The following is a 17,548-nucleotide window of genomic DNA, read 5'->3' on the forward strand; positions in this document are numbered from 1 at the left end:
TTAAGGCACAGAAGATCCAAAGTTTCAGTTTTACAGTTGCAAATGTGTGGCTGTGTGCTCCTGCATCCTTCTCCTGTTCCCGTTCTTCTCTGTCAGCTTCTCAACAACAAAGTGGCAGCTGTTATTCTCACAGTGATCCAGCAGTGAGAAAAGTCTACATCCTCTGCTGGAGGAGAACGGGACTCAGGGTAAACACCATGGATCCTGAGGGAAACATAAAGGAAAAGAGGAGGAACGAAAGAAAGATGAGGGCTAGAATAAAATAGTTAAAAATGCATTTAAAGTGTAAGAAGGAAAGAGAAGAAAGAAAACACATGGAGAGAAATGTGGCTAAATGTTTAACAGAAGGAAAGAACAAACCAAAGCAGGAGAATAAGTGATGGAGTTGTTGCTGGAACAAATTTATCCTCTGGGATAAAGCAGACAGGAAGTGAGTCGCTACACGGATCGCCTCATCTCTCATGGGCCCAAATTTTTGCCTTCATGCATAAACGCTTTTGACACTTCTTAGTTGGTTAATTGGCTTTGTAGTAACAGGCAACTTCTTATTAGTATTCACCAAACAAAGCGGCTGCTTCTTGCAGAAGAAGTCAGATTTCAGGCATGAAAGGAAACAAAGGAGCTGCTCAGGAAATGAGGCTTTTATCACTCTATATGAAATGAAACACAAATGCTGCAATTCTATCTGTCATCTCAGTCTGACAAAAAGCTTTTGCAATGTCAGAATGGTGTTGACAGAAACAAAAGCTGAGCCAACAGTGGCGTAGGATAACAAGACATTTAAATCTTCATGTGTTGTTCATTTTCGGCCAGACGTTTACATACAATCCATCCATTGTCTTGTGGGATACATCTGGGCAGGGCAACACAGAGACACACTCATATCTAAGGACAAATTGGAGTAACCAATTAACCTACCAGTCAAGCATACACAGGGAGAGCATGCAAACTCCATGCAGAAAGACTGTAGGCTGTGATTCAAACCCAGGATCTTTTTGCTGCAAGGTAAGAGTACTAACAGTGTTTCCACCGTGCAGTCTGCTTTTGAAATTCTTTTAGGTTATTTACATAGTGCCAATTCACAACAAATGTCAGAAGAAACAAGGATTCAGCTTTTTGGTCACTATAACAGGATGTAGGATCTTTGGAGGAGTCAGGGTGAAGCTTATAAATTTAAGAACAATTTAAGTTAAATATCCAATCAGAATTATGCAAGATGATGATGGCTTGAAAAGTCTTGTTTCTCTAAAACCTGATAAGGAACATTTAACCAAATGTTAGTGAGGATCTATGTATATATTTGAGCTGGTATGTATAGTTTTGACACAGTTTAAATCCATCATAAAAGTGCAAAATTAATGACATTCTGCCAATGATGAGAGGACGTAAACTTCTTATCCGATCTAAGCTCAATGACAGATAAAGTTAACCACTAAAGGAAGGAAGGAACTGTATGCCATTTACCTGTGAGTTTTTTACAAATAAAAAGGAGGCAAGTGCCAGGAAAATGTACTTTATGCTTTCTTTAACTATCAAGCACAAAAAAACAGAAAACAGCAAATGATTCCCATAAAGTCACAAGTTTATTACTAAAGGTTCACCCATATACTTTATTAATTAGAAAGAAACAATAAAATATTACATCTGGATCACCGTATAGTATTCCCTTTATATCCGACAGTCATATACACTACAGAAAACTGAAAACACATCTTGTCTTATGTATTTTGCCATCTGCCACTTTTTAAAGTGAACCCACTCTACTGATTCTCCTAATTAATTAAACCAGTCCAGGAGTAAAATATGGTCTCATTACTGGGAGAAACTGGAGGCAAAGAAATGTGACAGCGAGGCTGAGAGAGGAAGAACAGAGAGAAAAGATGTAAGCCAGAGGCCTCAGGGTTGGCCCAAGGGCGACCAGTCACCAAATGTCTAATAAGAGGAAAGTCAAAGATTTCTGCTTAGTGCTGAGCACCCATAATATCTAACAGAACACTGCTGCAAGTATGGTGCATACAATTAAATGCCAGTTTGCAACATAAATAGGACAGAGAAGAAGCTAAAGTTCATGGCTTAACATAGAAACAACCCAGCTGCTTCCTTGTGATGGAAAAGAAACAAACTAATAGCAGCAGGATGGACTGTGCTTCACTTGTACCAAAGCTTCACAGACCACACTATACACTTGTGCTAAGAAACAAAAAAAATTACTAAGATCATATGAGGTAATAATCATAATTATTTTAGAGCCTGATTCAGGACATAAAAAAATGGCCTTACCATAAATTACTTTGGCACAAAATCGGACAAGCACTGTAGCTAATGATACATCAATAAAAATATGTAACAGTGTGTTTAGTGCTACAAATATACAAGCAACCAAGATGGTCCCAAATAAATTTAACACACAGATCTGCCTACATTTGTTTTTATCTTGCACGTGTCATCCTGCAATGATGGATGCCATCTTGTAGTGCTAGATTCAATTAGGATTAGGCCATCACCAATTATCTGTTGCACTTAATTAGTGCTATAGCTAATTAGCTGGCATGTGGGTAAATATTGTTTGCCATTTTAGTAATTAACACAGGGCTTGCAAACTTTACAAATGATTCGTAATGAAGGCACTAAAGTTTTCCAAATGATTCGAGTTGGTTTGTAGTCCTAGCTTTTATTGATACTATTGCTAACTACCTGTGGCACTACAAACTTGCTCTGGTGATTAGTGCCAATCTGTAGTAATATCACTAATTAGGATTAGCCTATTGCTAACTGGCAGTAGCACTACAGACTTGTACCAATTATTAAGGCTATTATGCAGTGAAAGTGCTAATTAGCACTAGCCTGCTAACTAGCTCAAGCTCTACACACTAGCACAAATGAGTAGAAGTGGTTTTCAGTACCATTGCTCATTAGAACAAATCTATTCCTTACTAGCAGTGACAATAAAGTGAAAACAGACAATAACTTATTACTAACCACAGTTAGAAACACAAACCTACACGCATGATAAGGGCTAGGTTGTAGTGCTAATTAGTACTAGCCCATTGCTAGCTAGCACTAGCAGTAAAAGAAGTTTAGGATTACAACCATTTATGTAACTAACTGAAAGTGCAATATAAACATGTGATATGGGTGTCTGGCACTTTTATATCAATTAAAATGTAAGTGGGACCAACCAAAAGGTAAAATAAATGAAACATTTCTAAGCCTTATTTAGCACCAGTTTGCTGTGCCATTGCTAACCAGCACTAGCAGTTGAGTTAGTTTCAAACACTGATTTAACCATTTCAAAATAAATGTGTACATGTGGCACATTTCATGCCAATCCACATGTAATTTTAACAAAGTTAAAACAACTGCAGTAAAAATAATAAACAAGTGTTTTTACCGTTTCATTAAAAAATTACAATAGGTATAGCTGTGTATTATTTGTGTACTATTGCAGTCAATTTTTCTGCAGTTCAGGTAATCCATGCTAATAGCCATCATCTGTGTAAAAATAAGCAATTATTTGGATTTGAGTGAAGTTTTGAAGTTGCACAAAAGTTTACCTCCAGGATCAGGAACTTCTAAGCAAACCAGTAAACCTCATTACTATAGACAACACCCGGCAGCCTCACTGTGATCAAGTCATACTCTGAACTCAGCCAGAGGTACCATCATGGAAATTATACAAACATGTTTGTGATTTAACAGTTGGAATGATACTTTCATGAGAGAACATGTGACTCATTCAGCTCTGATGTGATTTTGACGACACTAGCATCAATGCTGGTAATGTTTCTGAATATAATGCCCAGATGATGCAATTTGTAACAAAGTTATGCAGTCATGCACAGGGTTAACTAAACTGAACAGATTTGAGTCCTTTTGACAGTACTGTGATTTTACATTAAATCACAATGAAATGATTCCTTCTTTCTCCAAGCCTCAGAATGTAGTGTCCTGCTGATCTAATAAAGATGTTATTAGTTATTTTTTGCACTTTTATGTGATTCATATAGATTTATGAATGCAATTCATTATGCAGGTTTTTCTCCCTTTTTGGGGCTCTTTGTATATTTTGAATCAAAATAATAGCAGTAAAGTATCAGAGCTCAAGTGACTGCCCAATACAGTCAAGAACGGCCCATGCTGCAGTTATTATACCACAAAAATAAAACAGATAAATCCAGCAATTAGGCATTTACCTATACATGCACCTCTTTAGATTACTAAACCTCAGTAATAAATGGTTTAAAATTAATGTGCATGTGAAGCATTGATTTTTCTTTGCATTCTCAATAAAACCAAATAAGTCCAAGTTCAAAGTGCAATACCAAACAAAACCTTCTTAATTATGAAAAATGTATTCAGGAGGCTACAGACACTTAGTACAAAAAGTAAGTGTAACTGCAAGGTGGTTGTATTGACATCTGCATCATGGGAACATGTTTCAACATCCAAGACAGATTGGCCAAGGTGCATTTTAACTGCAGCAAAACGAGCGAGTACCTGATAATCCTGTCCAAATTAAAGAACAGAATAATGCTAATTTAAAATTACGGGCCATTTCAGTACGGACTGAGAGGAATGTGTTGATATTTTTGGTCGAGATTTAGAGTGTTAACAGTCACACATCTAAATCGGTAGTAGAAAGCTTTATGTTTGTGCAGAGCACCTGACAATCATCATCTGTTCATCTTTAAAGCTCAAGGAGGTTTCATTCAAAGGAAATGCTGACCCCTGCAGGTGAAAGCTGCTGTGGTAATAAAATGAACAAATTATAGAGTTGTGCAGACAAACTGCACAAAACAGTGGCATTTAAAAAATTTTGCATCCTTTTTAAAATTCCAGTGTTTTAAACTTAAAAAATTGAGACCGTGAATATTTATTCTTAAATGTTTCCCACCTTTATTGTGACATTCATCCTACATAAATCAACTAAAAATCAAACAAATCTGTTAGAGGAGCTACAGTAAATTACAAAGCAAAAAGTGTGGGTTGTGTTTTACATGATTTTCTGTATTCTCCATATTTTTGGACTATGGAGAAGGGTTGCAGTCAGTTTTGAAAACCTTCAAGAAGATGAAGATGTATTATTATTTTTCAGCTTTACATCAAGTCCAATATTGGATCCATATCAAGAAAAATATGACTTCACTGGATGAAAAAGGAGAATGGCCTGGCTAAAGTCTAGAAAGTATGGAGTACAAAAATCCATGCGGTCACCTGAAGAGGGCTGTGGACTCCAGGTGTCCTGGAGAAATGTTGCAGACAGAGAACATATTGCCAAGTCAGGATGTAAGATACTGATGGACTCCTACCAAAGAACATATTGAATATTATAATTATATCAAAACAAAATATTGTTTTAATCCTGTGCACGCTTATGCAACCAGGTAATTGCAGCTATATATTTATCCAACAACAGATTTGTTTGATTTTTCAGTTGAGTTGGACAGGATTAGAGTGACATCAAGGGTGGAAAAGATGGGAAAGGATGTAGCATGGTCTCATTATGTTAAGCCTCAAACACCTGGAAGGTTAACTAACAGTAGTGTGTAGACATTTAGGAGCCACTGTATGAACCTGTCATGCAGTCGATGTAAACCCATTTTTCAGCAGCCAGTATGGACACCTTTCATTATTTGAGGAAACCATAAAATAATCAGCTCAATCAGATATGTAATTCCAAAGGGTAATAAGAAATAAAGGCAGCTAGCGCTCATAACAGCAAAGAGGATTCCCTAAATATTTTCAAACGTTTTTCTCTGGACAAAAATAATAAAACAAAATAAGAAAATAGACTCATTTTGGTTTTACCCTAATCCCATTTTAACCTCAATCAATCACCAGCATTAGTAGTCAGTAGTAAAACTCATGTACATAGATTATCTACACATAGTACCATCATTTCACCAGTCAGAGTGGACAAACAGGAAATACACACAAAAACAGGAGAATAGCAAATTAAATACAGAAAAACTGGAAGCTTTGGTGGAAAAAAACCTAATGTACCATTAACTGTGTGCACCACCCGTTTCTAACGCTCTGAGTTAAATAGGGGATCGAAATAAAATCTACATAAAACTTTTCTTATGTCCACTCAGACAAATTAAAACAGTAGAGCTATGGAAGTGGAGGCTTAAATAAAGTTATATCAGCCTTAAACAACAACCACAGGATTGAAACAGAGTCTCAGTTACATTAAGATGTCATTGTGCAACTTTTAGTCACCAGAGTGCCTTTTTTCCACAGTAGTGCTGCTAATTTAGCCATCATCCTCCTCCTGGCTGCAACAGCACTTGTAGGAGTTAAAAAACACACACGAACACACATTCAAATTAAACCCATTTCCATTTCGAGGTTCTTAAAAAGAATCAATGAGGGGATTATCTGACACCAACACCCCCCACATCAGGTGTTCTCAAGATAACCTAAGTTTGTCCTCTAAGTTTGTGCAAGAGCACTTTTCTGTTTTTCAACAGGGAGTTGACGAAATGGGGTGAAGAAGATTTTAAAACTTAAAAAACAACTGTTACATCTTAAACCCCAAATTAGGAATCCAAGACATTTTTAAACTGCTTTGAATAAAGATTAAGGCCGGAAACAGTTTTCTGATCAATCATTATGCAGATTATGGTGAAAATGGTTAAGTACAGTAAAATACCACTGGAAGAACATCCAGCTCAAATGCCATTTAAAGAAAAAAAAAAGGTAAAATTTCATCCCCATCTAGTGGTCAGCTTCTGCCATTACAGTTCAAACCTTCGGATTTAAAAAGCTTTTTTTTCTTTTAAAAGCTAATTTTAGCTTGTTAAACCTAAATATTTTTACATATAAGGGTCTAAAAATAAATCTATCAATGGTGATCATATCTGAGGAAAACATGTGTCGGATGCCAGCAGCTGCCACTTTGCTCGACACAGTTTAAAGCTTTCCGGAATATATAAAAAAAGAGGTTAAAGATGTTTAAAACACAAAGGTTCAGCTTCACCATGTTGCCATAAAGCAGCAAATCTGACTGACTGCAAGACAATGAAAAAGATGCAGGAAAAAAAAAAAAAAAAAGACATTTTAAAAAATGTCTAAAAAAGAAAAGTTTGATTATAGTGCTAATGAAAATTTAAACCAAAAAATTGTCAAAAACAGCAAAATAAAAAATACAGCTCTGTAGACAAGCACAAAACAGTGATTGGAGAGAAGAATAGAATTAGTAGATAATCCATAATCATTTCTACCCCACATATGATCACTATAGACCCCTATCTTGTTTTTTTCTCTCTGTAAAATTAAGAAGTCTAGTTGAAAGAAATTTCAGCCTCCGACACCCCAGGAGTGGTTGGGGAGGATGTAGAATCGGCCAGCGAGGTGTGACTATTGTCCAAGCTCTTGTTCACGCTTCTCCGAAAGGGCGTTGACTGGAAACAGGGTGTGGAGCAGTTGGAGGGCGTGCCTGAGCTGGGGCTACTGAGATTGGACGGGGGAGAGAAAACAGAATCATTGTGGATGCCTTTGTTTTGTCGGTCCAATTGAAGGTGCTGACTGATCTCGTCTGGCAGTCGACGGTACTCCTCCTCGAGTTCTCGATCCAGCTGGGACTGAAGCTGTTCAAGAGCACAAAAACGAACAAAGGGTGGTTGGTATGGGGTCAAAGGGAAATTGCCACTCAAGAAAAGTGGGTGAGATCTGTAAACAATAAAGACAGCAAATTTCTCCTTACCCACAAAAACAATGTTTTCAAAGCACTAATTCCAACAGAATCGTGAAATATTTGTCTAATGCACAATCTGGCTGTAACCTCTGAATAACATCTCGATATCTACGTTTTCTGTAGAGCAGCTCAACCTTCAGCAGCAAAACACTCTCAGATTATGTGAAGTGTTTTCTGCAGCTACCGCTCAGCTCTCTAATGTAAAGGATTCCGGTGACACAGTTAGAAGAAAAGGGCAAGACTGTGAATTCCCGTGTGTATTAGAGTAATAATGCTGGTCAGAAGTGGAGCAGAAATTGTCTACCTGAATGCTGCTAGATTCAAGTTTTTAAAATTATAGTTTTTGTCACAAGTTGTCCAGTGTGGTGACCTGCAGGAAGACAGAGCTTAACAGAGAGTGCTTTTAAACCTCCGAGAACAGTGCTGGATTGTTGAGTCTCCAAGCTGCTGCCTCTGAACATTTCTTGACCTCCCTCCTTCTTAGTGAATACATCACCACATAAATCTTCATCTGATGATTTCACATTGAGGCTGGAAATTTGGTTATCAGTGCTTTCTTCCTGGGGGACATTTTGTTATGATTGAGGTTTGAAGTGATACCATCCCAAACATCGTCACATTCTTAGCTGTGTTCTCAGCAGCGCTGTGCTTGCTTGCTTTTTTACTGATGTTTTACAAGATTTCTGTTTTTTTTTTATTTCCTCAGACAAAGAATTTTTAAATAAAAAAAACAATTAACATTTTAGAGCTGGATTAACCTGAAACTTTCAACATTTAATGAAAAAAATGTTTCTTAAAATGACACAATTTGTTCTTCATTCACCCACTGTTGCCATGAAAGTAACTTGGGGTTTCCATTGTTTTTGGAAAATTTGCTTTGAAAATATTCTGAAAAGGCATTTTTTTCGACACTATATTTCAATTTGCATCCTTTTAAGGGCATAGACTATTCAAAATATTAAACTCAGGGTTCCTATGCATTTGCAGATGTTTTTAAACTCAAAATATTCAGATTTTTGGGGCAATTTTTGACTTAAAAAAGAAAGCATCTGTTTTTCAATTTTCTAGAGATGTACTTACATCGGCTATGGCTGAGTCCAGTTCTGGAGAGAGACTGTCCTGCAGCTTTAAAATGCATCCCCTCTCTAACACATGTGAATCCAATGAATGGCTTGTTTCCAGGCCTCTGCAGAGCTGAATGACTGAATGCTGAGGAGGGACTCCAGCCATCAGATTTGGACGTGTTAGAGCAGGGATGCATCTAAAAGTTCCAGGATGGTAGCTCTCCAGGACTGGACTTCTCTTGTTTTAACCGTGAAATCATAATCCAGACCTTTTAAAGGCTGCGTAGAAACCCTGGAATTACGGCTCCCCCCCAAAGCTTCGTGATCCTTAGATCAGTTTTTCTCAATCCTAGTCTTAAAAGCCCATAGTCTTTCATAACTTAGATTTGTCCCTGCTGTGGTAAACCTCAGCCTGCCATTAAGTGCTTAAGAGGCCTGTTAACCACCAGTTCATTTAAGTGTAACAGCTGGGAAACACCCACAACATGCAGAGTAGTGGGTCCTGAGAACCATTGTTGAGAACCCCTGCTTAGATTAACGTGTGTTTTTAAAGAAAAGTGGCCCTTGTGCTGCATTTGGTTTAATGCATGAGTTTGTCAGTGCTCACCTGTGGAAGCAGGGTTTCCAACTGTTGCAGCACCTCCTGATGCCTCAGTGCGAACTTCTCTTGTCTCATGCTCTGCGCCTTCTCCATCTGGTGAGCAGAAAGTGGAGACCAGAAATTTAGGCAAGAACAGAAAATACATTTTCCTAAAATCACAAAGGAAAGCCAAGCAAAGGAACTACAGTTGCTGCTCAAGAGAAACAGGCTCCAGATGAAGACAAAAACCGACATCTGTGCTCTAAATGAGGTCATCTGAAACTTGCTAGGAGTGTTGGTCATGCATGTGCATGTGTGAGGTGGAGTATGTACCCTGCGGAGGGTGTCGACAGACTCATTAATGTGTTTCCTGTTGATCTCATTTTGGTCCCTAAAGAGACAAATAAGCACAAGGACAAAAGAGAGCAATGAAAGATAGCAGAGACTTAGTTGTAAAAACACAGTAATCACTGGATGTATCTCAGGTACACAGGTCAATGGAAATAAAATGATTTGTACATTTCAGCCTTCTCCTTGTCTTTGGCCTTGGCTTCAACAATGCTGTTTAATCGCTTCCTTTCCAGCATCTTGTGGAGCTCCTTCTTCTCCCTGCAGACACAGCTACAGTTTAACTTGATACATAGAAGACCAAAAAAAAAAAAAAAAAAACAGATTAAAGAGATACAGCTGAGACTTAATAATAAGGAGAAATTCCAACCAGCAATAAAATTAATCCTGGAAAACTGAAGTGTTGGCTGTTGTGTAGGGATAAATGGATGCTCTTACTTCTCACAGATTTCTTTAAGCTTCTTCTGCTGAGCACTGTGGCTTTCAGCTGCCGTCTGTTTTAGCCTCTGAAAGGCCTGAAATGACAGCAGCAGGTTTTTCAGTGACATAGGATGCTGTTGCGTTGGACATTTTGGACCGGACTGTCCTGAGGGCCCCCTGTAGGTTACAGGATCTACAGTACAGGTGCATCTCAAAGTATATCATCGAGAAGTTATTTCTTTCATCAACAAAAATGTATGTATTATATAGATTAATTACACCCAGAGGTATATCCATTTCAAGCATTTATTTCTGAAAACCCAAAAGTCAGTTTTCAGATAATTTTAATATTACATAAGACAAATAAAAACATTTTATTAATTTTTATTAATGAACCATTATAGCAGCCTGCCTAATCAGGAGAAAGACTGCCGGCTTAAGAGCGCTTCAGCAGACAGTCACTGACACCCTACCTTAACGAGGGTATTGCCAAAGAAGGTGGTGGCTTTATTGAAGCATATTTACAGAAAATTGAGTGGAAGGAAAAAGCGTGTACGAACTAGGTAGACAAGAAACAGGGATAACTGCAGCCTTGAGAGGATTGGGGTTTGAGTCGGTGACGCTTAAGCAAACAGGCTACAACTGTCACATTCTTTGTCTTAGGCCACTCCTGAACTCTACTCCTGGTTCAACATCAGATGGGTTTTACATGGACTAACGAGAAAAAGGACTCAGTGGTCCAAAGTCCTCTTCTGATAACTGCCAAACCAAGACCAGGACACTACCGCTTAAGGACTGGAGATCACCACCCCTAAATTGATGTATTAAGCTTTGTGCTCAAGTGTCATTACCTCTGTCAGATGTTGTTGCTGCATCTGTTTTTCCTGCTCGTAAAGCTCCTGGCGCAGTGTTAGGAGCTCATGCATGTGCTGCTCCCTGAGCTGGACCTTCTGCTTCTCCAGGTCCTGCTGTACCCCGTCCTGGGAATCACTAGAGAACAGAGGAAAACCGGTTTGGCCACAGTACCTTTGACTAAAAACTTTTCTCTGTAGTTCATTATCTTTTATTTGCATCTTCACATCAAAGATCTACCTTCCTAATCACCTGTTTAACCACTCATCCATCTACCAGTCTTTACTTACCTTTTCTTCAGGCTGCGTTTGAAGTTTTTCTCAATTATGGTGCGCTTCTTCTGACTTTCAGACTGAATCTGGGGAGAAAAAAAAACACACGAAAGAAGTTGTATGGAAAAATGACAAAAGTTCTCAATGAATCTTTTACAAATTCTCATATCTATGTCAACCATTTTCTACTTCGCTTTTACCTTCTTTAGGTTTTTCTTCCGCAGCTCACTGAGATCTTTCATTTGTTTCTTCATCAGTTTAGTGTAAGTCTTCTGCGCCTTCAGGTCCTCCACCGACAGAAACTGGATCTCTAGAAGACAAACATCATAGTAAATCCAGCTTATATCAACCCCTGACAGACTTATTTAAAATGGCAGCTTTATATGACAAACATGATGGAGCAACATTCATTTCAGGGTGGAAATGAATGTGTTGTGATGGGACCTTACCTGTGAGCACAGTGGCTACCAGGTCCTCCTTAGGGGTTTGTACTACACATGGAGGCACAGAAACACAGGAGAAAGAAAGCACAGAAAACACTCACAGCTCATGTGCAACAGATGATGGACAAATGAATCATGCACAAACTTGTGCTTCAGCTGGCTTGAATGCAAATTCAACTAAATCATTTTTGCAGTTGTACAATAAAATATGTTCAATGATTATTTGTCCCAAAGTTATGGGAAGACTTGACAAAAGAAGCTCCTAGATGGATCGATGCCTTGTAAAATATCCCTTGAACTTTTCCACATTTTGCCACAGTAGAACAACAAAGGTCACAGTACTTTGTTGGATTTTATGTGATGGGGCCATGCTGACACTCTGGCTTTATGTTTAGGGCTGATTTCCTGCTGGAAGGTAATCCTCCACTCCAGTCTCTTAACAGGTTTTCTACCAGAATAGTTCTGTGCTCAGCTCTATCCATGTTCCCATCAACAATGATGAGGTTCCCTGTCTCTGCTAATGAAAAGCATCCCCACAGGATGATGCAGCCACTACCGTGTGTCCCCGCGAGTGAGGGGATGGTGTGTTCAGGGAGATGTGCAGTGGTGGCTTTCTCCACATATTGCGTTTGTGTGTGGGGCAAACAGTTCAGATTTAGTCTCATCTGATCAGAGCACCTTCTTCCACATGTTTGCTGTGTTCGTTCCATGTCTTATGGGAAACAGCTAAAATGACTTTCTTTACACAACAGTTTTCTTCCTGCCACTCCTTTATAAAGTCCAGATTTGTGGGGATTTTTCAAGTGCACAACTAATAGTTGTCAGCAGATTCTCTCCCCTGAGCGGTGGATATCTGCAGTTTTAAAACCTTGTTTAAAGCCTTGTATTATTTTCCTTTCACTCCACAAGTGTTCATTACTTTGTGTTGGTCCGTCACATTAAAACCCTAATAAAATTCCTTCACATCTGTGGTTGCAGCATGATAAATCGTGGAAAGGATTTGCAAGGTACTCTACGCATATCAGCTTAGCACACATTACAGCTCTTCAGTCCTCAAGACTAGTGCATTACAACTGGTGGCTAATGCAACATTAAAAACACCCTGCTGACCTGCAGTGGAAGGTGGGAAGGAAGCCGTTCTATAGGCTCAAGGTTTAAACGGTTTTTGATGTCAGAGGATAGTCTAAAAGGTTTTATATATAATGAACTGCCAATTAAGGATAAGACTTGTTGAGAAATTTTGGATGTGCCTACCTGGTGCGGGCAACCTGGGGATGTCTGGAGATTCATCTGGAGGACTAAGGGGATGCGGTTGGAGCGGAGATGGGAGTGAATTTGTTGGGATCACCTCCGTCTCTTTGCTGATGTCTCCCTCTTTGGGTTGCTGTCCAAAAGTAAACATTTCAGATGTTAAAACAGACGAAGAAAAGATGATAAAAGTGGAGACAAGATAAAGAATCTTCGTTTGGTGCAGTTTGCTTTCACACTGTACTTTTCCAAGTGACCTATTATTTGTAAACAAAGCCACGCGGTTGACGATCATTGCTACCATTGGACAGAAATGATGGGGGTGGGACAGAGCACAGACCCGGAAATGGATGAAAGCAGCTCATTCAACACAGATTTTGCGACTTTCTATCTCTAGTTCTGGACCGGCATCAGAGAATGCAAGCTTAAAGAGATGACGTGCTCTGCGTCCCTGCTTATGGATCCAGTGCAATTTAAAGAATAATGGAAGGAATGAATAAACTGTAAAACTCTAAAGCTGCTCATTGTCTATTATTAATCAGTTGAAACAAAAAAAAATTATTTATTTAAAATTTAACCGGAGTAAAGGAGTAATGTCATCTGCTGAAATGAAGGTGTATTGCAGTTTTCTTCACAACTTCCCCATATGTAATTTGGCTGATTTAAATAAATTGGCCTTTCTAAGCAATGGAAAAATAACATACGAGATTCCCCGGGATTCCTATTACCCGGGCAAAAAAAAATCCTGGGGCTTTAAATCTTGGGGCTTTCAGTGGCTTTTGTTTACAACTAATAATTCACTTGCAAAAAGTACAATGTAATAGCGAACCACACCAAACGTAAAAAATTAAGTCCGCTTTTAGTCCGGACCAAACAAGCGGACCAAAGTACTTTTCTGGTGTGAATACACCCTAAAGTATGTTTGTGTCTGACCTCAATATTGTCCTCCAGGAGACCGGCAAGCTGTTTCTCTCTCCTGGCTAACTGACTGATGTGCTTAATGGGGTTGGTCAGAGCCTCAGCATATTCTGAAAACACAAACACACCAAAGAAACACCGGAGAATGATAATTAGCTTTATAAGAGTATAGCTTTATTAAGTTAATTGTTTATTAAACAGCCACATATAACAAATTCAATATTATAAATATATTATATTATACAATAAAAAATACAAAATTAAGGCTTTGGACAACAGGGAAGTTAAATAGAGCTACAACAAATAAGCTAACAACATGAGAGGCAGGCTAGCTGCTAAGCTAGGCTAACCAACTGCTGGCTTTAAACAGCCCATAGTATTGGCGACAACAGTGTATCTTTGTTTAAAAAGTTTAACGAATGGATTTCAAATAGATATCAACGCATTTATTTAAAGTCATTAACTGATAATAAATAAATAAATAAATAAACTAGTTTAAATAAAAAGCAGAAAGGAAAATGGTAGCTAAAAGTAGGGGTTAGCTTGTCTGAATAGTAGTTAATTTGTCAAAAAAAACAAAAAAAACAAACTAAAAAGCCATATAAAAAGACAGAAAATAAAAATGGTGGAAAAATAAATCTTGCGGTTTTAAAATCTGAGATCGTAGCTTAATTTTTTTTCTGCTGATCGCACCAAATGTACATATTGTTTACTTAATTTTGCTCTGGAATAACTCAAAAGACTTAGAACGTCGTTTCTTCCATACAGCTCCAGCCTAATGCATATTTTATGTGTATTTAACATACAAAAACAGACCCCAAATAGTTATAAGTCTAAATCAAGTACCGTGTAGACAGGCGTCATTCTACACTTTTATTGCACAATGGTTGCTTAGTGCTGAAGTGTGTTGAGACAGAAAAATTAATGGACTTCAGCCGTCAATAGTTTATATCAAAACCCTTGGTGCTCCTGAATAGAACAGGTTTGAACAGAATCTGATGCTGCAGTTTTAAATTATATTTTGTTACACGTTTTTATGTTTTTTAAAAATAAAATCACAGAAAATGGAGCAAGAAATGAGTCGCAAAAGATTCTTAAAATTGATCCCAAGGGAGAAACTAGTTTAACAAAAAAACTAAAATCTCCTTAAAATCTAAATTATTAATTTGGAACCTGTTGGTTTAAACCACAAACCACACATTATATAGAAAATACTCTACATTGCCTCTAATTTACAAATACACCAATATGGTCCAGAAGCGACAGAACAATTAGCATATTTTTTTATTTCTAACTTGATACAGTATGTATAAATGATTTTACAGCTATTTTATGGAGACTTTAAATGTAGTCTGGGTGATCTGTGCAAGAATCCAGTTCAGGATTCTATTAAAGGTAGGGTTTGGTGCAAAGCGGTGTTTTGAGTTGCAAACTTTATGAAACATAAAGACTCATTTTGTCAAGAAGCAGTCCTGTCCTGGTGGCAGACTATGCGGTGTACCTTTAAAACATTTTCTTTCCATTTATATATTAATAAACATTGCTTTCTGCTTCCTTTTGTAGTTTTCTCTTTTCCTTCTAAATCTGTATCTTTGACCACAATGATTTCATAGATTTGCACAGTCTTAAAAATACAGAACAAAGTTATTTTCTTGTTGATTAAAAAAGGAACATGTCTTTTAAGTTTCAACTGTAGGATGACTGTATTTAAGGACAGCTGGTTCTCCTAGTTGTGAAATTAATGTGGAACATCTACCTTGGTGTTCATTAGGGATGTAGTCCTTAGCTTCAGTATAAACCAGCAGGGAGGGCAGCAAAAGTGGCTGGTTAAGCTCATTTTTCAGGTTGATGTAGTGGTAGCCTGAAGGGAAAACAGAAAACATATGGATATAAATCAATGATAAATAAAATATGACCGATGACATATATTATGCATTAGTAGGGGACTTTGCTTTCAATTCACATAAATATTAGTAGGCTCACCGGGTCTGATGGCGGACACAGGGAGAATTCGGTGTCCAATAAACTTTCCGTTTTCCTCAAACACGGCTATCCTCAGAGATGCCAATGTAGGGAGAACCACCTGGAAAATGTTGGAACCAACAGATTAAGAAAGGATGTGGGTCAAAAGATGAAATGTGAGAAAAACATTTAACAACAACACATAAAAGTGTGCTCTGTGAGTGACCTTATAGAAGAAAAAAGTTTCATCTTCCCACACAGGGTCCAGGGAGTTCCCATTGGAGGTCTTGGTTCTATACTTCCTCTTTGTATCAGCTGGAAGTCCAAACATGTCCACCTCCACGTATACACCCACCTTTTTTTCTGTCAGGAACTGACCTGAGATCACCTGGTGGAGGTGCAGTTACACACAGTTATAGCAAGCTCACACAAACTCCTTTAGTCAGACAATAAAAAATACCAACACCTTGGTTTGTACCTTAATTGTGACTGTATTGGCAACAATCCCGTCTACTATGCTTTCCGTAAACGGGTCAAAGTGTTTGTCTGTCCTCCTCATGAACTCTGGTTTCAGCAGGTAGCCACTGTGGCCATTATATTCAAATACGCCCATGTTCAGCTGCATAGGAAGGTCTGAGTAAAAACAAAAAAAACAATGTTTTAATTACAGAAAAGAGGATTTTTGCACAGGCAATGTGAAAGCTATTCATAAAACAGCCCCCTCTACTGTTTTTTGGCAACCCTAGTAAAGGCCTTAAAATAAATTCCTTTTTTAGTTTTACAAATTCACACTAGAAAAAGTACGCTGAGTACATTAATTCAGTAGAAAGAAAATAACACTTTAAACATTTTTGTTTGCAAACTCATAAAAGGTTAAAGCATACAGAAAGGGGGATCTTTAACATGACTCTTTGGACAGTTAAACAAAGCTTTAAGCATGTTTATAGCAGAGCATAGCTTAACCAGAGCAAATAGCAATGGATTTTAAAACACCAACTCTGTTTACAACATACAGACTGCATGAACTCAGTGTTGCTTGTAAACAATGTTCTGAGTTGTGTTTACTTTTTTGAGAGCTTTGAACTGAGCACTTAAAATGAGGGCAGCTCATCATGACATCATTTAAAGGCACACAGCATCACAGACCCACATATTCATCCATAGTATTAGGATGTTTGCTGCCAAAAAGTCCAACCAATTGGTAAGTAGTTAGCATCTGATTGTTGTTATACACTCTTTGGTGACCAGGATGTCACTGGCGATCTCTAATAATGGAGATTTTCTTTAACCTCCTTTACCATCCTCCCCACTGTGTGGAGACACTTACAGTTGCCTTAAACTTATCGATTACTGGTCCGACTGTTAGCTAGCTTTTGACAGGTTTAGGTGAATCTCTACTTTCTTGAAGCCATTTGCCATTTTGAAGAGAGGCAAACAGCATTTATGTCAGGTTATTTTGCAGATTTGAACAGCGGCTGCCACTGAGTGTGAAGTGCGCTGTATATGTCAGCTTTAGAAATCCCAAAGATAAATCCAAAAGAGCAAAGAGTATATTACTGTCCTTACCAAGAGTCTGAAAGTTCAGCGCCACCATCTGGCAACCAACGTTCCAGAAGAGCTGAGGCATGTAGTTGGAGCTGTCTACCCTCGTTCCTTTGGGGTAGATCCGGCTCAACTGGTTCTTATTGTACCTGGAGGAGTTCTGTCAAAGATCGACACGCTTTACAGATGCAGAGAGGTGC

General features: G+C 38.2%; 1 protein-coding gene across 1 annotated transcript in view; it reads right to left on the bottom strand.

The window, feature by feature from the left end:
- Positions 1-1,564: 1,564 nt before the first annotated feature.
- The window catches only part of plcb3 (phospholipase C, beta 3 (phosphatidylinositol-specific)), an 89,333-nt gene continuing 73,349 nt past the window's right edge, over positions 1,565-17,548 (bottom strand). Inside the window, exons 19-34 of the mRNA XM_047385912.1 lie at positions 17,373-17,497; positions 16,285-16,439; positions 16,033-16,194; positions 15,828-15,927; positions 15,601-15,705; positions 13,860-13,954; positions 12,933-13,062; positions 11,685-11,726; positions 11,436-11,545; positions 11,254-11,321; positions 10,963-11,101; positions 10,130-10,206; positions 9,863-9,952; positions 9,677-9,734; positions 9,371-9,457; positions 1,565-7,592 (exon numbers count right to left, since the gene is read on the bottom strand). Of these exons, the coding sequence (XP_047241868.1) occupies positions 7,287-7,592; positions 9,371-9,457; positions 9,677-9,734; positions 9,863-9,952; positions 10,130-10,206; positions 10,963-11,101; positions 11,254-11,321; positions 11,436-11,545; positions 11,685-11,726; positions 12,933-13,062; positions 13,860-13,954; positions 15,601-15,705; positions 15,828-15,927; positions 16,033-16,194; positions 16,285-16,439; positions 17,373-17,497 (1,849 nt within the window). The 3' untranslated portion in view covers positions 1,565-7,286. The remainder of the gene's footprint in view (positions 7,593-9,370; positions 9,458-9,676; positions 9,735-9,862; positions 9,953-10,129; positions 10,207-10,962; positions 11,102-11,253; positions 11,322-11,435; positions 11,546-11,684; positions 11,727-12,932; positions 13,063-13,859; positions 13,955-15,600; positions 15,706-15,827; positions 15,928-16,032; positions 16,195-16,284; positions 16,440-17,372; positions 17,498-17,548) is intronic.

The sequence above is a fragment of the Girardinichthys multiradiatus genome, chromosome 14, assembly GCF_021462225.1.
Source record: "Girardinichthys multiradiatus isolate DD_20200921_A chromosome 14, DD_fGirMul_XY1, whole genome shotgun sequence".
Classification (NCBI taxonomy): Eukaryota; Metazoa; Chordata; class Actinopteri; order Cyprinodontiformes; family Goodeidae; genus Girardinichthys; species Girardinichthys multiradiatus.